The following is a 25757-nucleotide window of genomic DNA, read 5'->3' as shown; positions in this document are numbered from 1 at the left end:
TACATCCCCCCCACTTAGGATCAGTGTATTGCTACATATGCACTTTACTAGCCTCCCATGAGGGTCCTTGCCTTCCCTTACACATCACAAGCAGGGATGAAGGTGTCACAGGATCATAGACAATGTAGGCAAAAGAGCCCAAGCTAAGGTCAAAGGCAGCCAGAGAGCCAGTTGAATGGTGCCAAGCTCCAGGGGCCCACCATGAAGCAGGGGCTCCAGTCTTAATGAAAAGTGCTGAGGGCAAGACTGAGGGGCATTCACCTTGCCCGTATCACTGTTCTTTCGGAGTGGCTGTCTGTCTTCTCTTTTCTTGCCCTTTTCTGAATAAACCTCTTATTTTAAACTCTGCCTCTTTAATTCCTTACCAGTACTGAGCGTTTCCCAGTGGAGTAGCTGCATGTGTGCTCCCCGAATCTACATAATAATGACACAAAGTTTTAGCCTTAAGAGTAGAATGGTTGTAAATTATGGGGAAAATATCCACTCAAGTGCCCACCGGACACGTAAATTGAGACAGTAACCTGTAAAGTGCAGGAAAACTGCCCATCACCTGTCATTTCCACCTTGGGCACACTGTCCTAACAAAGTGTCACCCTCATGGAGATGAAGGCGGCAGCTCATAGAAAGGAAGCACTGACATTGGTCTACTAAAGGAAGGAAGAGAGAAAAGAAGGGAGGAAGGGAGGGAAAAAGGGAAGGAGGGGCAGGAGGGAGGATGAGGAGAGGGAGAGGGAGAATTTTAAGATACAGGGTCTCACTGTGTTGCTCGGGCTGGGTGCAAACTCCTGGCCTCAAGCAATCATCCTCCTCAGCCTCCTGCCCCTGGGACTGCAGACACGTGCCACCACACCTGGCCCAAATTATTTTTCTAAACTTTTATTTCATTGGTACAGATCAGATACACATAATGATAGCATTCATCATAGGAAGCTTGTACCGCATGTGTATTGCTTTTTCCCCCATTTCCCCCTCTTCCTTCAGCTCCTCTTCCCCTCTTTATTTACAAAAGCTTTGATCCCATTTTTCTTCTGTTCTTTTTTTCCCTTGTCTCTTTTTGCCTTTCTCCCTTCCCCTCCTTGTTCCCCTTCTCATTTAAACTGGATTATTTTTAGTACCATACTTCCTCCCCCCAGACAAGGTCAACTGAAGAAATATAAAAGGCACATAAATATTTGCAGATTTGGATGTTAATTTAATTTACTAAGCATCTAGGAACTTTTTGGGGTGTTCACTGAAAACATTAGAATAAAACTGCCCAATTAAAGTATTATAGTTTCCAGATCTAGTACAGTATTGTAGAGCAATAGTTTATCCCAATATTATATCATAGTATGTATTACATAAAGTTACTGTCTTAAAGTAAAATACTAAGTGTGCCATTCCTTTTCTCACTTAAGTAGCAAATTAAACCTCTGATACTTAAATAGATCAGAGGCATTTTTCTATAAAATCCTATTTTGCTCTTTTCATTTACATATAAACCACCTAATTACCCTGAGGGTTGAAATAAGAGGCTTTTTGTTACTACTGAACTTTATTTAACTTTAAACATAAATGTCTGTGCTTAAAAGTTCACTGTAAATGCGCACACTGCAAGCATTCAGGCATCACTGTAAGCGAACACTGTGCCCTGCACCAGGACCAGGACCAGGACCGACTTCCCTCACAACCCGGATGGGTCTGAAAAACATGGCACTCAGAGAAGAGGAAATGCTGATGGCAATAATCACAGCTTGGAAAGGGAAATTCGTTCGGCTTGCTGTCTGATTCTACCCTGTAACTTTTTCGAGGGCTTTTTCTCCCTTGCTTACTATTTTTACTTTTCAACTGGCTTCTGAGAAAAGTTTCAGTTCTGCTTTTGCAAGTTTAGTTATGACAGCATGCACTAGTTTCAGATTAGCAGCTAGTTATTTACTAAACTCAAGTTCCTTTTTAAAGACTGAATGAGCTTTCACCAATAGGACTAACTCATTTATTAAGAGCACACTGTGTACCCCTTTCAAAGAGGTATTTCATTCAAAAAGGCCAGAGTTTTTAATTCATCCTATCTTCTTCCTGTGTGGGGTTTTGGTCCTTACCTGCTCCCTGCTCATTTTCATATTTATAAGCCAAAGTAAGACACAAGCACTCACAGAGGTGTGCCAGTAGTTTCTCCTCTGCCTGGGTCTCTCTTACTCTTCTGTAAAAGGGGAGGAAGTTAATCTTATTCGGGGGGAAGCAAGAAAACAGCAGAGAGGTGGAAAAGTCAAACCAATAGGTATTTAAAAAGACGTTATCTTATTAAAAAAGATGAGGGTCTCTTGTAGCTCCTGGACTGTGGAGGACACCCGCAGACCCCTTGGTAGTTTCTGACACTTGACACTCTTCATCACAGCCCCACATCTTCTTTTGGCAAGTGGCACCAGCTACAGTCTGCAGGGCTTTGTGCAAGCACGGAGGGGCTGGGCAAAGAGAATCCAGACAGTGCCCAGCCCAGCAGAGACTGTGGAGAAGGCAGCTCCTCTGTGCAATGGAGCCCCACCAGCAGCAGTGACACAGGCAAGGTGGTGGTCACCGTCAAGCCTCGGCTGCCCAACACCTCTACTTATCTTCCAGGGGTTGATACAAGGATACACAGCTGTCAAGGCAGCTTGCAACAAGGCCTCTACCTTTCCTTCTACCTTCCTTTCATCAGGGTTAGTGAGGTTCAATGGCCTCACTATTCACGGGAATTCTACGCTGAGCCAAAAGCTGGGATGGAAGCAAGACAGCTCCTGCTGGGAGAGACAGGGTCGCAGCCATGTGCAACCCTGAAGGCCACTGCAGGGATCAGGGCTGTCAAACCCTAGCCAGTGGAAAATCTGCATGTAATGTGTATGCGTGCATGTGGTATTGGGGACTGAACTTAGGACCTTCACACTGAACTACATCTCCAGTCCTTATTTTTGAGACAAGTTCTCATTAAGTCACTAGGTTGCTCAGGCTAGACTTCAACTTGCTGTCTTCCTGCCTCAGCCTCTCAGTATGCTGGGTTTACAGGTGTTCACCTCCATGCCAGTCTTATTAACATCTGAAACTCAAAAACTTAACTAACTACTAATAACCTGCTGTTGGCCAGAATTCTTAACAATAAAACAACCAGTTGGCTTGTACTTCCTATGCATTAGATACAGCCAAAAACGGGGAACTGTGAGAAATGGATGTACAACAGACTGCAGAGGTACCCACCAGGTCACAGGGAGACGGGGAGCCCCAGCTCTAAGCCGGTACTTGCAACAGCTGAGTGCACCACAGATGCAACAGGAGACGGCTATGAAATCCTCAGGGAGCACGGCTCAGCCCTTACGTCCCCATTTGTTCATCCCCTCCCAGCTGCTGGTGGCACAGTGCAGCCTGTGTGTTGGCCCAGTTTGAATTGTTTTTGGAATAGATTTGTGTATAATTCATGGTAGTAAATGATAAAAATAGACTTAAAACTTATCTGCATATATTTTATACATTCGAGGCATATCCAGTTTTTCTTAATCTTTTGAGTATTCCTAGGCTTTGCAGGTATCCGTAGGTTTTTTCAAATTGTTGCAAATCTAAGAAAAATAATCTGCCTATAAGTGGATTCATGCAGTTCAAGCCATGGTTTCCAAGGGTCAGCAGTATGTTGATAGATAAAAAATTACAAAGTGCTCAGGAGAAAGGGAGAGGGGGAAAAGTGGAGGTGGAAGGTGTCCTAACAAGGCTAATAAATACTGCAACATGTTCTTGTTTTATTTGAAAGAACAGAAGCCAGCGTTCTACAGTCATCTCTCAGCTCAACACTCACAGTGCTTCCATGTCCAATAACTCAACAATTACATAACTAGTTAATTCATTATATAAACTTCACGCTTTTTCCTTGAAAAAGCAAATACATATTATTGCTCATTGTAATGGTTGATACACTGTCAACTTGAGAAGTTTAGTGAGTTAACTAAGTCATTCGGCAGAGGCCAGGGTCCTTACTTTGTAAACAACTTAATCAGACTCATTGTGTGCAAGAGGAGGGCACCAAGATGGTGCTACACCTGCCCTAGGCTGCTAGCTTGCATACAATACAAGGGAGGAAGAGACTTATTCTCCCACTCTTGCTGTTGCTGCTTGTGCTGTCTTTTGCCACCTTGAAGTGTTGCTCTTCTGCCATGCCACCTTGCCCTGCAGCCAGCTGATTACGGACTTAAAACTCCACAAACTGTGAGCTAAATAAACCTTTCCTTCATTCATTTTGTGCATTGGGTATTTTGTCTCAGCAATGAGAGAAAAGTAACTAAGACTCATGATCCCACCACTGTCAGAGCCTAAGGCAGTAAGATTGCAAGTTCAAACTCAGTAATTTAGTGACTTAGGAAGACCTTGTCTCAAAAATTAAAAAAAGAAAAAACAAAACAAAAAAAAACCGGGACGTGGGAGTGACTGAAGACATAGCTTTGGTACAAAGGCGCTGGATTAATCCCCATAACACACACACACACACACACAAAATCTCTCTCCCTCCCCATATAATCATGTATATGTGTGTGTGTGTGTATATATATATATGTATATATATATATATATGATATACATATATTTTGCACATCTTCTATGAATTCAGACTAAACCCTGTTCTATGTTCTGCTTGCACCCCACAGCAAGAGCCCAGTCACCTGCTGACAGGCAACAATTTTAAATACAGTTCCAGGGCAGCAAACACTAGAAAGATGGACAAGAAGAAAAACTCAGAGCTACTTTTTTAATCTTTTTTTTTTTTTTTTGTCTTTTTCATTTTTATCGGTACCAGGGATCGAACTCACGACCACCTACTTACAAGGCAGGTGCTTATGCCGCTGAGCTAAATCCCCAGCCCCACTCAGAGCTACTTTTAAAATCTCATTATTCTCCTTATACTCTCATTATTTTATGTTTGGCAAAAGGGAAGCCAATATAGCTTATCATACTAAAAATACTATGCGGCATTTGTTTTCAAAGCTGTAAAACATACAGAGTTCATATATAAATGTAATTGGCTAGATGTGTGATGGGAAAGTAAGCATGATCGGAGTCAAACATGAGATCTAGTCGCCTTCCCCATGAGTTCCAGTACCAGCTAATGATGAGTCTGAGCCTGTGGACTGCTCGGGGCACTTCCCACGTCTCTAAACCTGTTCACATATACAGCTGATCACCAAGTCCTGATGGTACTGCTCATCTAGATTTCTTGGTCCTTCCTTCTGCATCCAGGTGCCACTGTCTCTACTCAGGGAACTCATCCTCTCTCGCCTGCACTATCTATCTGCTCCTTGTGGAAATGCCAAGGCTCCTGCACCTTGCCACCCCAGTCCTTCCTGCACAGGGCTGTCCAGTCATCTCCCTGGAAGGCACATAGGACCACACTGCATGCCAGCTTGAAAGCCCCAGCCAGCTCTCTCCACAGAATCAAGTCCCACTACAATCTAACATGATATGGTGCTGTTTATCTTATAAATTTTAGCCACTTTACTCCCTACACTAGATACACCAACTTTCTTATTCTGAACATGAATTATCTTTACTATACTTTTTAATCTCTAAGGTACACTGCTTCTTGATATTAAGTACCCTTTGCCACCTGGCGGATCTGTCCTTTCCCTTAAGAACAACACACAGAGCTGTCTCCAAGGTGACATTTTTCTTACTCCCTAGCCTAGTCACGAGTCCTTCTTTCTTTTAGGGCAATTACAGCACCTGACATGCATTTTTGTATACTTTTATGACCTTATGTTACACACTGGACTTCCTAAAGAGAGACTGTTGAGAGGAAGATAGTACCTTTACTGTGCTAGCACAGCACTAGACAGATATAAATTAAATCTGCATTGCATGAAATAAATCCATCAGACTTTGGTGGAAGGGGATCCCATTTGATCTGTCTGCCACTAGAAACTCTATGCAAGCACCACGCATTTTCTTGCTTTGCCAGTGTTCTCCAACAATGGACCCCTAGCCTTTCGGAAAAGGTATTTTACCCCTGGGCAGTTAAATGAAATGGGAGAGGGGCAGGAGAAAGATGGCTTCAAAGTGAAGGACTTCTGGCCTGTCCCTTTTTACCTCCTGCGCGCCAAAGGCCTCAATATTTCCTGGTGTCAAAGGTACATGCACCCTGACAGGCAAACAGCCGGACCTGAGTCAGCCCTATTCAAAGCCACTGTGCATGAGGGCAGCCAAGCACTGGCCCGGCCTCTCCTGGCCTGCCCACCTAGCAGCTCTTCCCAAGGCAAGACCAAGGCAAGTCCGAGGATTTCTAAGATGGGCAACACTCTGAAAAGAGAATAGCAATGATACCAACCACAGTCTGGACTGAATTGAGAGCAGAGTAGGAACTGTCCCGCTGCCCAGGGCCTCAGATGGCCACAACTGCTGTTAGGATGTGCTCTGCAGGATGAGCTTAGAGCTGACTCTTATACACAATGATCACAAAGTAGAACTGTAATTCAAGAAAGAACTGTATTACAGCAATCATTTTAACAGCAATAAGCTTATGCTTACTCCATGTTTGAAAAGGAGAAAAATCGATTTAACAAAGTGCTAAACTAAGTTTATATCCTGGGCTCAGCTTGCTTTTTATAGAGTTAATGTCTTTTTCTAATGAAAAGAAACAATATACAACTTCACTTTAACAAAACGATGGGGAACAACACACATACATACACACATGTACACACTAAAGGTCTTTTAATACGTAAGTTGAGGGCTGGGGATTTAGCTCAGTGGTGTAAGTGCCTGCCTGGCAAGCGCAAGGTCGTGAGTTCAATCCCCTGTACCAAAAATAAATAAATAAAAATACATAAGTTGATTTATAGTACAGTTGTTAATGTATTTCTGCCATAATTTAATGCAACCAGCAAGACTTTATAAAATCACCACTGATTGTCCTTCAATTCCTTCCCAGAATACAGGGAAGCCAGGGACAGACTCAACACCATCATTTCCTTTCACTCCCTTGCTCTATGCAAGCTTTACACCACTTCACTGGAGAATGGACGTGGACAGCCTCTGCCTGGTTACTGATAGTTGTCCCCCATGTGTTAAAGGTGCAATCCCTTGCCTATGGCACCACTAAGAGGTGGTTGCTAGCTGGAAGTCCTCTGGTCATATGAGAGTGTGCCCTGGAAGGGGACCCTGGGCCTCTCTCCCTCTGCTTCCTGGCTGCCATGAGGTAAGCAGCTTCCTCTACCTCAGGCTCCCACCATGATGCTCTGCCTTACCACAAACCCAAAGCCAAGGAGGTCAACCAACAATGGACGCAAACTGTGAGCCCAAATAAACCTCTCCTTCCTTACCTGAAGTCATCTGAAGTATTTGTTACTATCATGGAAAGCTGAGTAACACTGTCTCTTATCCTAAGAGCTCACTAGCTGAAATTTAATTCTACCTTAGTACCAACCATTAACTAAACTCTGAATGAGTTCCCTCACATCATCCAATCTTGCCTTCAAGAGAGGACTAAATTTATTGACTCCCACTTAGTCCTACAGATTCGAGTGGCTCTTGAGTAATTTTACATCTCTTTTAAAGAAGGAATGTAATTTGTGTTAAATCTTCCTCAACATTTAACCATTGTATAAACTCTTTCAGAGTAAATTCTGACTTTCTAATATAATGTTAACACTAAGAAGGAATTTTGAAGACAGTCCACCATACCTACCTGATAGATAGATCTTTTCTTCAAGTGTGGTCTAATTTCTTAATGTTTTTCCTCCTTCTTAGTACTGGAGAGTGAATGTAGGACCTTTGCCTTGAGTTACATTACCACACCTTTTTATTTTTTGAACTAAATTGCTAAGATGCCCACACTGAGCTAGAACTTGCAATCCTCCAGCCTCAGCTCCAGAGTACTGGGATCTGTAATTGCTGTTTGAGTACCACCAGTGATAAAAAACGCAATTTTTGAATAGACCATACCACTTTTGTGTGTGTGTGTGTGTGTGTGTGTGGTATTGGGGATCGAACTCACGACTACCTGCTTGCCAGGCAGGTGCTTATGCCACTGAGCTAAATCTCTGGCAACCATACCACTTTTAAAAGTCTTAATTATCAGGAAAACTAACCTTAAGTTTTTACTACAACTTTGTGTCGACAGCACAAAAACAAACTAGCCTATACTGGTTACTGTTACTTGGCACAAGTTTATCTTCCCTAACAGAATTTAATTTGTCTCTTAAAGTTTGTATTAGTTCACTTTTTCTTAGCCCTTTAAAATCTACAGAAAAGTATAAAGAAAAAAAGTACAAAGCTCCTGATACCTATAGCAGGTATGTGTTTATGGACCTTGCTACAGATCAGGCGACACTGGGGTCCTGTGGCCCCAGCTCTCAGAATCTAACTGACCCAGGCTTAGCCTAGGACGCTCCTGAGACCTGCAGTCTCTGCTGGCCACTGGCCCGGGCAGGGTTTTCGTTGGATTTGGCTATGTTTATGCTATCCATAGGTAGACGTGTACAAGGCAGCAGGGAGGGCAGGAGACCCCCAGGCAGGGTAGCAGGGATGAGAACTCAGACACGAACAGGGACAGTGGCACAGCCCTCTCCCCTGAGGCCAGGATCAGCTCCCTACTTCTGGTTCCTCTTGAATTATTTCGACACAGCCCTCTTTTCTTTTAAGTTACCGCAGGCTTCTGTTCCTATTGCATGTTCTCTAAGATTGAAAAAAAATACACGCAGTCTTCCCCCAAATCCCATTGGTCTACGTAGTTATCTGAGATATCCATCTGAAATAGTCTGTAATCCAGAATATAAGCACTCCAGAAATTACTGCCAATATAATTACATTCTGTGTATTTCTTTGATCACTAGCTACACAAAAGTTTTAAAATGTCTTAGAATTTGTGTTTTTTTTTTCAAACTATTCATGTTCTTTGACAATTGCTAATCACCTAAGGGCTTCTGTAAGACAATAACTCATTAATTCTCTCTGTTAATCTCTTTGGAATCTTCTATCTGTATCCCCTCTGCCACTGTAATAATTAAGTTTCTCTTTCTCATTATCATTGTTACCAAGGTGAATGCAATGGTTTTCTAACTAAGAAAACTGAGCACAAAAGCTGGAAAGATCAAAATCTGATCAGATGATTCCTTTTATTCTGGCTCATCATTCAATAGCTAGAGAATTTGGAATTAATATGTTATCTCTCAGCAGACTTTATTTGTCTTGCTCAAAGACTAGATAGTTTACAGAGTCTGGCATGTACAAAAATATGTACAAAGCATGTACAAAAGTTAGCATGGACCGCAGTTCCATAGTTCTCCCAGAAGGGCATTTAAACCTGCTCGATCCAGACTCTGCATCCTCTGTACACAATGTGCAAATAGAGACAGGGACAGAGACCTGGCCAAGGCTCCAGCCCTCCTGCTTCACGCAGGACTCTTGTGTGAGGTCTCATCATGCTGGGCTTTGAGTGTGGCTGAGGTCCATCAAGTGTGGCTGAGGTCCATCAAGAACGGCCTTTCACCGTGAGCAAGTGATCATTTCATCTCATGTCCAAGCCAATCACTTCCAACCCTGGTCAGAATCCAGAATCCAGAAGGGCAGGTTTACTGACTGACTGAAGGAGAGGGTGTCTGCTGGGTGAATTCTACCCTCAGGTGACTGACTGCTCTCGCCCTTGAAGAGTAGCACAGCTGTCACCACTGCTTTTAGCACTGACCAAAGCTTGGCACATGACCTCTTTCATACGTACAGTAACCCCACCAGTCCTACAAGGGGGAAACCGAGGTCAAGAAACATAACTGGCCTAGAGACATCCCAGTGGCCAGTGGTAAGATGGTCTAAGCCCAGGTCTGCTCTACTTAACTGCCATTTGGGGTGGCTTTCCAGGCCTGTCACCAGAACTCTAGGTCTGAAGTAGAACACAAATTCAATGTGAAGTCTTGAAAGAAGAGAGGCTCAGTGTGGCTTCCAAGCACCACACTGACTGTAACACGATCCTGATGACCAGCCCTCCATCTCCACCTCCAAAGTTAGGATGGCAGCACCCCTTCCCACCACACTAGTCACAGAGGGCGCAGGGCACCTATCTTTTACTTCCAGTTTATGCAACACCTCCTTTGGTAGCTCTCCAACTACTATAGAGAGCCCTTTCCTGGATCTCCATGTGGTTCAGGAAGTTTATATTTGTAATCCCATGCAGAAGTTATTGGAATTCTAGTGAGTTAATTCTAATCTACCACTTCCAGTGCAACTCAAGGTAAGAATAAAGATACTAAGACATATATGTATATATATATACATATATATACATATATATACATATATATATATATATAGTTTATATAGTTGTAGTTATGGAGAGCCAAGGTATACTAAGTCCAGCCAAGATTGTGGTTCACTGGAACAAAGGCCTAGACCCAGGGTCAAACATGGGTTTTATTAATTCTCCACGAGGGGAGTGGCTCAGGGATGAGTGACAGTGAGGCAGGAAGTACGTGAGTGTCATGAGCTGGGTCAGGTAGGAAGCCTGAAATCAACTCTGTGATAAGCAGAGGCAAGAAATGCAGAGAAAGTAATCTGCATAACACAACTGAGATAGTATCTAACATTTTGGGGTCAGTGCTCAGCTCTGATGTACAATCTTTTTTGTCCTGGGAAGTCATATCCTCTTATCTCTAGGCTCACTCCTGGCCAGGCTAACAGCATGAAGCAGGGCTCTTTGTTCTACCCATGTTTTTCTGGGAGTCACTAAGTGGGGATAGACTGTAAGCTCAATTAATACTGCTTAAAGCCAACGGAACAGACAAAGAAATGACCTAGCCAGCTCTGTACATGTCAGTAAGTGAAGACAGGGCCAAGTTTATCCAAAATGAAGGTAATTGCTCGTCTTTTAAAGAGAGTAGTCTGTGTGGTTCCTCACAAGCCACCTCCCCTAAGTGCCCTAAGGCCACTCCTCCCAGCAAGCTTCATGCTCTGTGTTGCTGGTCTTGCACACCCTCCCCCTCCTCTGTGTGGACTGCTCTAGAGACCTCCCCACACTCGCTCCACACCTGCAGGAGTGGCAGCACAGCCAACATTCAGCCAAGATTCGCTGAAGGAATCTAAGGTCAACAGTGATGACAGTAATGTCTCCAAAGAACAGTGGTAAGGGGATCCTGCCCGGGTGGGGAGTGTGGTGGACATGGGCTCCAGAGGAAAGGAAAGGCGGGCAGCCAGACAAGACTATGGGCCAGCACTGTCTACACAAGGGGCCACTGGCCACACAGGAATATAGGTTCCAGGTGACAGGTGTGGGCCCCATGAAGAACTACAGTCAGCCTCCAGCTGTCTGGCTTGGCACTCCCCCCAACACCTGCTCAAGGCTCCTACTTCGGTCAAGCGGCCTCCTTGCCTCATTCGGAAGTGAGCGTCTGCCCTGAAACCTACAGGCATCTGGCTGGCTCCAGAGTGGGGATTTTTAAAAGGTTAGGCATTTACAATAAGAAGTCTGTTTCTTCGGACTGTGATTCTTGAGGAAACCACTGTTGGAAGCTGGAAACTCTCTAGAGCCTCTGGAATTTTAGGGTGACAGTTCCAGGTTCCACTTCTTGTAAGGGCAACAGTGTAGACAATAGGTTGACTTTGGTCGGCCTTGCTCATGTCCTTGTGCTCAACAGGCCCACACAACATCGGCCATTTCTGCAACTCAGGTTTTATGACTGCCAAAAACTGGTTCATTGGTGTGGGACTCAGATTCTTCTCTAAAATTGAGTTTAACATCAGATTATCCTGCCTAGATTGGAAACTTCATGTAAATGTGAAAACCAATATCTAGTGATATATAGTAGTAATCAAAGAATCCAACATTGTCTGTCTGCCTTATGTGTCACTATTGCACTAATCTGAATGAGGACCAGGAAATTGGGAAAAGTTAAAAAAAAAAAAAAAGAACACAGGATTTGGGCAGACAAGGAGGAAGGAAAGGAAGGAACTACTTAAGGGGAAGTCAGTAATTCAAAACATGTGTTACAAAAGAACAATTAGCTCCTCGGAGTGGGGGTTACTTGTAAAAATACAGACCTTTTCTATTAAGCGATCATCTACACAAGTGTCCCAGGATCCCCAGCACCTACGCAGACCTGCTCCTGGCCATGGAAGGCAAGTTTGCCTCTCCACGTTAGAGAAGCACAGGAGCTGTTACAGAAACAGAAGAGGACAACTCAGAAGAAACATCTGCCAATGCTCCACTCTGCTGCACAAAGAGAAAATCCTCCTTGAGTCTGAGCCACAGCTTCCGTGCAAGTTTGCATTGTTTGCACGCATGCTTTATAGGGTTCCCTTTCTCCTAGTTCTGCACATAACACAGCACTGCACGATTGCACTGATGCATCCAATTAGACAGATTCAATACACATTCTATGTGTACCCTGCAGCTATGATGAAATGGAATTCTGGGTGAGGGCAAAAGATCACCAGTTTCACTACATCCACTTTTAAGAGTCACAAGAATGGTGATGGGTTCTGAGAACACAGCATCAGTCAGCCACAACAGCACCCACAGATCCTCCTCCAAATCCCTACCACTCCTAACAGTCCCAAGCCCACAGTAGCCCAAAAGAGTTAACTTCAAAAGAATGGGTTGTAAGTCTGCACTGAAAAGGAAAGTGACAGAAAGGAGTTAGGCAGAATGAGTCAACAAATTACAGAAGAAAATCGTAGGAAGTAAAGCATGGCAGTCTCTCAGCACTGCAGCCTTCCTGTCTGAATGGATGCCAGGCCAGGCAGCTGCCCAGCACGAAGTGTCTGACATGGAAGCAGAAAGATCAGAACTGTGCCAACCTTGGGGTGGGTGGGCTGTCTAATCCAAAGGCAAAAGGCTTGAATCCCTCAAAGTACTTCATTTGGAATTGTGTATTTGTTAGACTGCCATATTTGTCCTACATACTTTTACAAAAGTAACTTGGAGTTTTACATATTTACCCACATAAACATATGCTCAGAATTCAACACAATCTTAGATTGTATTGAAGGAGCGGGGAAAGTTGAGAGAAGATTTCGCTGTAACCAACCCCGCCCCTCACGGGGGCGGGTGGCGAGATCTGGACACAGACCTGGGCCCAATGCACTCTAGCTCCTGACACGGAAGCTGTGCCCTGCAGGGGCTCCTCTGGAAACTCCAATGAGGAGCATATTAATAAAAAAGCTTTTGAGCAAAAATAAGTGGCTAAGTATCTGCTAACTGCCATAAAATGCTAGGGGCTATAGTTTAACATTCACTTAAAAATGCAATCCTGTAACTTTCACTCAGTTATAGTGACAAACACTCCAGAACTTGAGAAACCTACGGATTTATTTGGCTCACCTCAAGTGCCTAAGTAACCACATCTTAAGCGCAGGAGGACCACACCTTCACACCCTGTCATTCGAATGTCATTTTGGGTTTCAAGGAGATACATGGTAAAGCAAGCCACATGAACACACCATGCTTGTTAAGTTAGCTCACTTCTCCCCAAACTCACAGTGCTTATGAATGACTAAATTCTATGTGTGAAAATTTTATCCCAATAGTACCAGATTATCTTGAAAGTATTTCAAATTGTGTTAAGAAAACCTTAAGGCAGGCATGTGTTCGTTACTAGGGGAAAAAAAGAGAGAGGATCTTTCTTAGAAATAGTATGTAATTAATATTTTTCTGCCTCTTTTAAAAAATACAGATCAACAAGCACAAAAGATAATAAGAATTTTATAAGTCAACTACAATTCAGATCAAAAATCCACAAATAACCATCAGGCCTAAAAATGTATTCCTGAAGTAAGAACGGGAACCCTTGGCCAATGCGAGGTTACTTAATTTTATAGCATTATTCCTTAAAACTCCCACAATTGGGGCCTGTGGGCAATGCTGTCCTGAGGCTCTCTGGTCGACCTCCGAGCCCCTGACACGCGTGCCCAGGACGCAGCCTGCTCGTGGAAAGCCCTCCTCCTGCCTGCCCTTCCTCCGTCACAGGAAAATGGCAGCCCGGCGTGACTCCCAGGGCACTCGTGCCGACAGACAGCACAACTTACACAAAAGAAGCATCCAGGGCACCGGCAGTGCTCTTTCTGCTTTTTGCTCTTATATTTTAGGGCACAGTGCAGGGGAAGGGTAGACAATACTGCCTCACAAAAGACACAGTAGTCCCTTGTTTGAGCTACCAACCTCTGGGCCACCCAGAAAAATGTCAGTCATCCATTTGTTAGGACCCAAATCTCCTCCTTCTGCTCACAATATGCAGCACACATTTTAAGGGACTGTTGAAACAGAAAAACAAAGGAAGCCCTTGAAACAGAGGCGACCTTCCTGGTTTGCCTCTTCCTTTATCAGGGAGCCTGCGCTGCTGCCGTTAAGCCTGTCACATTGTTTCCACATGCTCAGGGCCCTTGAAACTTGTGCAAAATATTGCAAAATAAAACTGTATAAACATCACATTTCAACATGACCCAGTAATGGTCACCCCGTCATGCGGAGCCAGATAGTCATGAATCAAATCCTAACCTACAAATGCCCCTGACCTGAGAGATCTTTTTCAAATACTAAGACCAGACATTGAAACACGTTGTAGTGCCGGGTGAATTCAGCAAACATGCCGTGCACTCCTTCTGAGAGACCACTGAAAATGACCCGCCTCTTTGCACTTACAGAGGTCATAAAACCATTTCACAGACAGAAGAATAATTTTTGAAAATATTAACAAATAATTCTTTCATTTCCCAACACAACTGTGAGGTGGGGGCATTATAGAACACCGTGAGACAAGTGTATAAGCCGGAGTCTGATAGCTCTGTCTCCTCTGACCGCATGGAGAGAGAGCCCAAGCCACACACAGAATGAGCTGGACAGCCCCACTCGCTGGAGCGTGGGTACTCACCCTCGGAGAGCAGTGTATTCCTCGGCCAAAGTCACAGACTAACTGCCTTCGTGCGCCCCTCCAGCAAGCTAAGCAGAGCCTCGCCTTGCCCTAGCCCATTGCAGATCCACCCTCCCGCACCACCCAGCCAGGCTGGGCTCCGTGCTCACCGAGTCCCAGCCCTGCAAGGGTAATCACACTCCGGCAGCAGGGAGTGAACAGATGGTGGATTCCATGGTAACCAGCCCTCCTAAGGCGATTGGTAGAAGTGTGTGACTCCTGCTTATTGGGTAACAATCGCTCTCTTTGTGTTCCAGCACTGCAAATCCTAAAGGAAGGAACACACATAGCCACTCACATGCACAGGGCTTGCTTAGCAGGTGTTTAGCTATTTAAACAAGGCAAGGCAGCCCAGCTAAAAGCTTTCAGCAAATTCGCCCTTGGTGGTCAAAGACCTAATGTTTCTGATAGTGTTCATTTGAGGACAAAGGTCATGGACTTAACTTGTCAAACTGAAAAGAAAACTTGAAAGTTAACTGGCAAAGTCAAGATAAAGCATTCTAGAGCTCTAAACTGCATCAGCAAGTTGTTTTCCAATTTGTAACAAGCTCAGAACAGAAAACTGGTTATATATATTTTAAGATTTTTTAAAAAAAATATTTAAATGTATAAAAATAGCTTGGTGCATGTGCCAGCCTCCCAAAATAAACTCAAGTCATCATGTAGTATTAGCATGAACTAAGAAATATAATAATAATTAAGAGCATTTGGGAATAGAAAGTTTGATAAAGTCAAGTTTTCAAAATAGACTCTTTTAGAAGAAAACATATAAATTGATTTTTACTGTATTGAATGAAGGGAGAAGAGTAGGATTTTATACTGAATGTTTCATCTAGAGCTTTCCTCAACTATAAATTTGAAGTCTCTTGGTTTAATATCATCTACTGGGTTTGTTTCTGCATTCATGAAGATTAAGTGCAGATTCGGCAAATAAACCACTGCCTAGTCGTCAACAAGGAATCAGAGAATAAGTGCTCGGAAGATCAAAATGACTGAAAATGAAATATACCAAACAAAAACCAGCTACTAGAAGTAATCCACAGATCTAAAATATAAACTATCACCATTTCAAACATCTAGCAACATAAATTTTAAAAAGGCAAATCTTATTTAAATAATTAGGAAAAGCCTGAAAAGTAAACTAGACTTTTAAGTAGTAACTAACTCCTTACTATATAACCACTCTCCCCCATCTTAAATTTCAGAGTTATTTCTTAGGCTTAACAAGGAATATGGTATACATATTAAAAGAAAAAGAATCATTACTTGCAGATTATATTATTTTACTCTTACCAAAAGAAAAACAGGAACATTCTAGTATCAGAAGGTCAGTGAAGTAACCAAATACACCCATATAATTCCTTTATAAGCGTAATAGCTATTAAAATATTAGCAGGACTGAGTTTACTAATGATGAGAACAAAAAGTATACAATACCTGGGACTATGGGGTTAAGAACTGCATGTGAGCTACTGGGGGCAGCATCAACTCCCAACTCTTACTAGGAGAAATAAATAAAAGCTCAATGAAGAGAAAGTACGTTGAAGAATAGAAAGATCCACTTTAAAGATGCCAAGACCTCTCAACTTACTAAGTAGTCATCTACTAAATTTCCAACATAATTTATGTTAAAAAAATGTTTAGCACAGGGAAATTTATTCAATTTTCCAAAGAAAAGATGGGAAAACTAAAGAAAATTCTATGGAAGAGAGCAACAGCAGTAGTGGGTAAAGGAACTAACTGTGCCAAGGTTTTAGACAGGCTGTACTTGCACTGCCAGACCTGTAAGCCCGACAAACCTCTGTCTCTCTGCATTCCACAGGTCACCCACCTCTGGAGCAGCCTCCACTAACACTCCAAGCCTCAGTTCCTGCTGGTCGCTTTCGTTTTCTTCCTCAGTTTTGGAAACGGCAATCCCAGCCTCACTGTACAGGCTAAGCCCTGACAGCCCAGTGCCTGCTCCTGAGTGGCTGCTTCAGATCCAGCCTAGGGTGGATGCCCAAGGCATTCCCAATTGAAATCCACCTCCACCTTGCCCCCTACAGGCCATACAAACCTATGAAGGCAGGTAATACTCTTCTCTCCCAACCTGCTCTGCAACTGCAAAGACCAAAGTTCCAAAGGTCTGAGCGGTGACAGGCTTACTTGCCTGCTCCCCACCTCAATTTGGGCAACAGCTCACCTCCCACCATCTTCTCCTACCCCCCTGAGCTCCCCGCGAGTACTGCACATCATCCTCTCCTTGGGCTTCCTTGATACGTGGACAGCCACATTGCTTCGCCACAGGCCAGCGTCTCCCTGCAAGCCTCTCCCGGCAGCACCGGGCAAAGGTCCCTGGGCACAGTGAGCACTAAATAGATACGCTGCATGGACAAAACGGCATGTCATACAGCTTCTCCGAGTGCAGGTCTAGAGGTCATCTAAGCATCCAGTATCCGAATAGCAAGTGTGCACATGATGTGCATGAGTTGGTAGACTATGAGGCAGCTATTAAAATATAGTCACCGGGACTATGTGGTAAAAGGGGAGAAGTTTGTTATATTACTAATAATTAACTATTTATTGAGTTCCTAGTGTGGGCAAGGCACTCGAATGAGGACTTTGCAAGTATTTTGTTTAAACTTCACAGGGACTAGGGAGTAGGTATTCATCTTCTCATGTTTGAGGTACGGAAACTGAGACTAACACCAGAGAGACTAGGACCTCCTTTGTTTGGTTCTAATTCACTACGACACAGCACCTTCCAGGTATGAAGGGAACAACACCGAACTAAATGTTGACTACAAACAGACTTCACACCTTTGCAATGACATAAGAACACACTGTCAGGAACATAGGTCTATGCTTCAAAATGTGAGGAAGGTGGGGCTGGGGATTTAGCTCAGTGGCATAAGTGCCTGCCTTGCAACAGGCAGTCGTGAGTTCGATCCCTGGTACCGGTAAAAACGAAAAAGAAAAAAAAATGTGAAGAAGGAATACTGGCGATGCTTCCGAGCTTTCCAAAAACTTTAACATCATAAATTACAGTTTTCTAAAAATATTATTTATTCCTCCTATACATCTTTTTCAATGTTTGCCCCTCTAAGTTCTTGGGTGAGTCTAAGTAACTAGTGACACAGTGAAAAAATAAAAACTAGTTGCATAGTTGCTCGGAAATTGGTCCAGTGGGAATTACTCAGAAGGCAAAAGCAGCAGCATTTGAAGAAAGGCTCCCTTCACCAACTGAGCACGCTGATGTCACCTACCACTCTTCTTTCCTTGGTTACAAGTTTTATCCAGGATGGGATCTGAAGTCACAAGTTCCCAAGCTTTTGCAAAGCTTGGTGTCCCTGGCATTTCCTTAGCTTTTTCATGGCGTGCCAGGCCAAGAGAAATTCCATACAGTTCCTTTTGTTAACTAATATTATCTAAAGAACCTAACAGGTATTTCTGACTAGCTACTTGACACCATTTAAGACAGCATACAAGGTTCTTACAAGAAAATATAGTATAGTATTTTTATTCCACTCTCCAGTCACTACTGTTGCTTACTAATGGGGTGTGGGCACCTGCTGGGCCCTGTGCAAAGTCTCCCACGATAGGGTCACGCTAAACACCCCCACTTCCTATTTCCACCAGCCTGCTATCAGCACTCACTAAACTCTCAGCTCCGCAAACATGTGACATCATGGAAAGAAACACAGTACAACCTAAAACTAAAACTGGGAACCACCCAGAGGTAACAGTTGGCACAGGGATGAGGAGATGTTGCTGGTTTCCCCAAGGCAACACTCCTGGGGCTGGCCAAGGCAGCTGGGTCTCATTCAGCCACCTGTATGTGACCTGGGCTTCAGTCACAGATTGAGGGTGTGAGGTCAGACAGCTCCAGTCCCCCTGGCTGCAAACCAAGGAGCAAGGAGGGCTCTTCTCAACCTTACTAAGTTGAGAAAAGAGAATCAGGCAGGAGTGACAAAGGTGGAATACGTGTTTCTGTGCTGGCAATAATCGGCATTCTGAAATTTCCAGTGGTCCAGCCTGACGGGCTTGGGCAGAGGGGGGCTTCCGTGGTGCACACCTGGAACAGTTCAACTCACAGACTTGGGGGAAAACGTGGAATCTACGAGGGCGTGTTTACCTAGATCCTTTCCATGAGTTTCCAGAGTTCTGTATTCTGGGTTAATCTGTGACAGTTTTTGTTTAATTTGGAAGGTTTTTTCCTTGTACAATCAATTATACAAAGTTGATAAGAGTGTGTCTGTAGGGTACAGAGTACTTCATAAGCAAAAGGAAAAATGCTGAACTAAGCTGAACATTTCTGCTCAGCATGCAGGGAGCTAAGATGAAGAGTCCAGCATGATAGGATGGGAGTGTTTACTTGGTTTTGCATAAATCACCCATCATTCCTCTAAGCTGATTAGCCAGTCAGAGAGGATTCTGTGAGTCCACAACTTGCACAGGTCCCGTGCTGCAGAGAGAGCGACAGATGCTGGGCAGAGAAAGTCAGCACCAGGACACATGGAGGACAAGTTCTTGGCCAGCAGGAGCACCTAGCCCACATCTACCACTCCTCTCTGGTGCTCTTTCACTGAAACTGAACAGTGGCACAGTTCAGCCAACAGTCTTAGTTGGCTGACAACAACGGGATTCACGTCCTCACATCATTAGGTTATTTGTTAATATCTTCATGAGAGTAACTTCCTTTTCCTTTCAAAACCTTAATGCAGGCTCTAAAATGGGACATGGGGGTACTATTGAGCACCTGGGTCCAAGCCTGGTACCGTCCATACTTTTCATTCCTATGTTTTTCAAGAAGTGACTCTTTCAAAGACGTTTGTAGTCCAGGTTTTTAAATTAGTTTATCTAAGAAAGAATTATAAAGTATAGGAAAGTAAAGAAGCTACAGAAAATACTTGTGCACAGCATAATACATAATGTCAATGTATTAATAAATATCTAAAATATTTCTAAGAAGGTATAACAAAGAAAGAAGCTAAGAATATAGAATGTTCTAGAAATGAGATTTGGTGGGTTCTGCAACTTGCAAAGTTCCATTCTAAACTCCACAGACTGTAAAAGCCAGTACCCTTCTATTGGTGAGACTGTAATACATCTGTCTGAGAGACAGATTTTCACCTCTTGTGAAACATTAGCATTAGGAACTGTCTCATTGGTGTTGTAGGGTGGAGGTCAAACCAGGATGGAAATGACAAAAACTTTGGTTTCACCCACATAAAACTTAAGGCTGAAGAGTTAATTCTTGCAGTTCAAAAAATAACCTACATCCAGGCACAGTGATGGTATATGCCTCTATTCCCAGCTCCTAGGGTGGCTGAAACAGGAACATTAGTTGAGCCCAGGAACTGGAGGCCACCCTGAGCAACAAAGCAGACCCTGTCTTAAAACAAAAACCTACAGAACCAAACCACGCAAGCTTTTGAACAAAATTACACTTGTGTTCTTGTGTTATTTATAAAGAGAAAAGGCAAACTGGGCAAAAATTAAATGATCAGTAGAATCCATACTGCTGATACTCTGGGACTTATTTGCAGTCACCCACAGGGTCTTACAAAGTCCCAACCCCATGAAGAGGAAAGTTTTAGAAAGAGACAGAAACCAAGCTTCATAAGGTCTTTTGAGCTGAAGCATAAGTGTGTCCATTGTGAACATTTGAAGGTGCCCAAATTTGAACTGTGGGTACAAAGGGCTGTGGGGGGTAGGTGTAGCGTCTGTGGAGACTCACATGGCAGCGGTCTATGTGTGCATGAGATGGGTGTGTGTAGGGAGACAATGGGGTGTGGGGGCTGCATTCCAAAAAGCTCAGGAATCCGCTCTGCATGTTTCTTCTCCTAAAAGCCTTGACTTCTTGTGTGGTAACCAGAGCATAACCTGAGGCACAAGGCACAGCGTGGTCAGCTGATGTCACCGATACAGACCCACGGACATGGGCTGGATGGGCACCGTGGTAAACACTCTCGCCCCATGACTTATCCTCAGGGTGGCTTGAGGGGCCCCACCCGACTTCTGGCACCTTACTCTTGGGAAGATCAAAGAGACAGCAGATGCCGCCTTTGTACCCCTGGAAGCAGTGGCAGGAGGACAGCCATTCCCCCAGAAGCCAGGAGTCGCAAACGGAGACTTCTTGTTGTGGAAAAAAAAAAAAAAAACATAGAAAAGAGAAACAAAAACAAAACGGAAAACACATCTGCCCCCTTCACACTTCATATGGGCTTCTCATCTCATCCCTGCTTCCCGTTCAGTCTTCTTACAGAGGTGAGCATTTGAGCCACTGCAGATGCCCCTTACCTCCAGGGCCCTCCTTGGCCTTCTTCCGTCTGCCCAGCACCCACGGGACTCTGTTCCCATAAGGGCCAATACAGGCCAGGACCATGGTCACCACACGGTCCTCACACCTGGACTTCTCCAAGTGCCAATGCACCCTCAGGGACATCCCTCTCTCTTGGCCGCAACATAACCAACTCTGATTACCCGAGACTGTCCCCAACCACTCCTCTTTTTCCTCCTCTAGCATCTCCAATCAATAAAGCAGAGCAATAAATGTTCATAGGATCTGTTCATAAAAACAAGACACCACGAGCAAATGTGTTGGATATGACAGACCAATTAATTGACAAACTAGGACACCATTGATTCAGACACAGAACTTCTGAATGGACAGAATCTGCATCTGTGAATCAGAAATGCAGCTCGATACTTGTAGATTATACCACGGAGGGTGAGTACAAGATGACACTTACTGCTGCTTGATATTCTACTGGATGTTTCTTTTTAATTTATTTTACTTACTGGTTCTCACCGTTGTTCTAGGCAAAATCCATGAGGGCAAGGACTCTGTCTTGTTTACCACTGGGCTTTGTCTCTCATGGCACACAGCAGTTGTTCATTAAATCTTTGTTGAAGGAACAACTGCGAAGGGAGGTAGCAGAGAACACAATCCTAAACCTGGACTACAGCCTACCCAGGCGTGGGTACACTTGTAGAAACCACAAGAATTTCATGTGTGCAGAAATGGTATACTGCATGTTATGGTGTGAGACACGGGATTGGGAGTGCTTGGTAAGAAGTTTTATGAAATCATTTCAAATGAAGAGTTAGTCACATCAGGTAGTCAAAGTTTTAAAAGGCAATGTTGATGTACGGCTGAACCACTTAATTAACTTTTATTTTATAGATATTGGCACTGCTCAGGAACATAATTTCCCTAACAGTCCAATAAATGTCAGTCCATTAATTTCAAGTTTCATTAAATAAACAAACTCACTGCCTAAGAAGACTTTTTCTTGGCTCTAAGGAGCCCTCTTTATCTCAGTGGATGTGGTTTTCTCCTGCATGTTAAGCTGATTCATTATTCAGAGTCACCACCTGACTTTCTAAAAAGGTTTCTAATAATCTGCTAAGTGCTGTTTCGCTTTAGAGGATTTTCAACCATCAGCTGAATAGTGATTTTTGCTGGATGAAACTTACGAATTTTAACAAGCAAATGGGATGCTCTAATTTGGTTCTTTAAAAAAGGACAATGCAGTTCTTGAAAGAAATAATGATAACACAGTACAGTGTTGGACAGAAATGTGACATGTGTACATGCATGCACACACTCACAGAGTCCCCTCTTTTCTGACCCTAAGCCAAAATAAATAAATAGATAAATAAATAGAAAAAGTAAACCACCATCACTAGAAAGAGGATCGATGTTACTTCTGGTTTAACTCTTCCAAGAGTCAGGTTTATGATTTCAAGTCACAGCTGTGTGTCTGAGAACAATTTGGCCCACATTTGTACCCAGTGCAATTTATGTACTCACCAAGGACACCCAACATACTCCTATTCATATCTGGTTTCAAAAATACAAAACTTGGAGGTTTTTTAAATATTAGTAGGGATACACATTTTCTGAAAACAGTTAAAAAGAAGATCAAATGTTCCTAACCAAGGTAGGAAGGTTAAAAGATAGGTTTTCCATGAGAACAAAACTTGCCTACTTAGTATCATGTCATTCAATTCTACACAACAAATGCTTGCTGAGAATGTCACGCCACTTGCCAATAATCAAGAGGCCTGATGCTGAGTGTGGTGGTCCACAGCTGTCATTCCAGTACTCTGGCAGGCTGAGGCAGGAGGACCACACATTCAAGCTCAGCCTGGACAACTGAGTGAGCCAGAAACAAATACCTTATCTCCAAGGAATTCTTAGTCTTTTGCTTACTTAAAAGTAAAATTGATCATTGACAGAAATCCAGTGCAAAGTGACAAACAAGGGGGTACTCTATTTGTTGGCTTGTAAAGGACTGCTCTGATTGGACGGCTCAGGGCACCTGCTTTCGGTTCAGCAGGAGGAGCTATCCCCTAGTCTCTGCAGTTCTGGGGGGGAGGGGCCTGCAGTGCAGTGCTTCTCAGAAGCCTTCACCTAGAAACCATACACAAACTTCCTCCACCCCAAACACCCAGCCCTGTCCTCATCTTTCTCCTGCAGAAATGTGCAGTGCAACTCCTCAGCTGTTGGCGTTCCGCTGGTAAAAACCTTCCCTGACAAATCTCACTCCTACTGTGAATTCACTCTTCCTCCAAACTCACTGGACTAGGTGAGGTGATATGAAACAGAAAACATAAGGTGATTTATGTTAAAGGAGATCCTGAAAATGTCAGAATTCTCTATCAAAATACTAGCAGTCACAAAGATGTCACTGAAATCTGACAGCAAAGCCTAGTGTTTCAAATCATCACTGCTGAATCAGCCTGGCATCTATTTAGGACAAAAACCAAACCAACACACCATCTTGATCCTTGCTTGCATGGTTTATGCAAGCCATCCAGATGGATCACAGGCCTAAATGTAAAAGGTGAAACTTCCAGAAACGCTACAGGAAAATATGTTTATGGTGTTCAGTTAGGCAAAGTCTTTTTTAAACAAACAAGACATGAGGCCTAAGTTTAAAGGAAAAGATAGAAATTGGCCATTGCTACTTAAAGGACAGCACACGAATGGGAAACTTTAAGCAAAAAGAAAATAAAGAAAAATCAAAAAGCATATAAAAATAATTAATCATCAGGAATAAGCACATTGGTGGTACACTGATATCGGTGCACATAGATCACACAGCTAAGAAAAGAACAAAGTATTGGCAAGTCCTCAAAGAGGAACTGATATGGGAGTGCCATAGAAAACTTCATCAGAAGCTCCTAAAGCTGAAGAAATGATGCAGTAATTTCACCAAAATACCTGTCTGCAATGATGGGTCCTCATTATAACAGTCATCAACAGCAAAATAGAAATGAAATCCTGTTCACAATGAAAAATAAGAAATGAGTGCCAGAATGTGCAAAGAAAAGGCCACAGACTTTGGAACTACATGTTCCTGGACTTGACTTCCAGTTCTGGTACTCATCATGTGATGCTAACTACGCAGAGGACACAGACTCTCGGCGCCTGCCGTCTCTGCCTAAGGACAGGGTCTCATTACAAACTTGCTGTGAGGACATAAATGATGCATGGAACACAAAGCATTAGGAGGAGCTCAGTGTGTACACGTGAAGAATAGGGTTTAAGAGGTATAGAAATCACTCAGGTTCAATTATCAACTACTGTTTTAAGGATTCTTTTACACATAGGCTGCCTTCCTATAAAATAATGTTCTAGCTGCATTGAGCATACACACTATATAGAAAGGCTTATAAGTTAAAAATGCTCCATTGGCTCTACAATCTAGAATTTCACAGAAAAGGTTACATGGATTGATTGATCTCCCCCATTTCACTGTGAATGGAGTTGCCAACTCAGGGATCAGGGAAACTTACACAAGAACTAGGTCAGGGATGATACTGCTTCTTTATCAATTCCACATGCAATTGGAGCTGTTGCCCCTGACGCCAGAGGATCACATGAGTGGGAAACTTCAGACACATGGGCAGAAGAAACACCACGAGTGTACAGATTGCGGGACAGGACTCCTACCAGTCTGGGTACGAAGCCGAGCCTTAGGAAATGAACACAGTGGGTGCTCAGCCCAGAGAAGCTTGGTATAGGCTAAGAGGTGCAGAGAAAGTGGGACAGGGATATGCTCTGTGGCTGACCATGGTGTTACACACACAGGGTCCTGGATTCAATCCCCAGGATCATGAAAAAGGGGAACCCCCAAAAAACCTAGTCCTACTGTGGTTGTTAGCCTGATTCTGAGTTTACTTTTAATCTTACACATATATTTATCACTTGTCAGAAGAAAACACATAGCTTCTTTAAAAAATCCCAGTTTGATATCTATGTCCTATACATCTATAGAACACTATTTAATGTTTATGTATAATATCTATATACCTATATATCAAGTTAGACATTTAATAGCAAACAGATTTTTTTTTTTTTGTGACAGGGTTTTGCTGTGTAGTCCTAGCTGTCCTTAAACTCACTGCATAGCCTAAACTGGAATCAAACTCACAAGGATCTTCCTGCCTCGGGTTCCCAAGTGCTAGGATTACAGGCATGTGCCCCCACACCTAACTAAACATATCCATTTTGATTTATGACAATAAAATAGAAAGTCTTAATTCTAAGTGTACCACATAGTCAGTGAAATTTTAGTCATCTGTAAAAAAATTCAGTGCATTACCTTACACTGTCATCTAGGCTAGCAAAGGAAAGGCCTAGGCAGAGCAAAGAAAAAGCAAAACCTCTAAAACCTTAAGGTCAAATTAAAAACCTCAAGTTTTCCAATTGACAATTACTTAAAGGAAGCAAATTTAGAGATTTTTGACTGTACAATGATCCTAGCTATTTCCATTCCCACAAAATTCACCTTTATGCTTTAAGTTTTAAACAGAAACAGCACTTAAGAATTTTTAAGAAATTCCATTCCATTCATCCCACAGAAAAGTACAGGGCACCGTCTC

General features: G+C 43.2%; 1 protein-coding gene across 3 annotated transcripts in view; it reads right to left on the bottom strand.

Moving 5' to 3' along the window:
* Fgd4 (FYVE, RhoGEF and PH domain containing 4) overlaps positions 1 to 25757 on the bottom strand; it is a 209940-nt gene that overhangs the window by 108295 nt on the left and 75888 nt on the right. The window contains exon 1 of one of the 3 annotated variants that reach the window (XM_063254527.1): positions 14990 to 15339. The exons of 1 other annotated variant lie outside the window; for it this stretch is intronic. In XM_063254527.1, the coding sequence (XP_063110597.1) occupies positions 14990 to 15167 (178 nt within the window). In that variant the 5' untranslated portion in view covers positions 15168 to 15339. Of the gene's footprint in view, positions 1 to 14989; positions 15340 to 25757 lie in introns of those variants that run through there. One more of the 3 variants, XM_013149317.3, reaches the window with a different exon arrangement.

This window comes from Cavia porcellus, unplaced genomic scaffold, assembly GCF_034190915.1.
Source record: "Cavia porcellus strain 051 isolate PalLab524CR breed Dunkin Hartley unplaced genomic scaffold, mCavPor4.1 scaffold_8, whole genome shotgun sequence".
Taxonomy (NCBI): Eukaryota; Metazoa; Chordata; class Mammalia; order Rodentia; family Caviidae; genus Cavia; species Cavia porcellus.
This window is presented reverse-complemented; position numbering and strand designations above follow the sequence as displayed.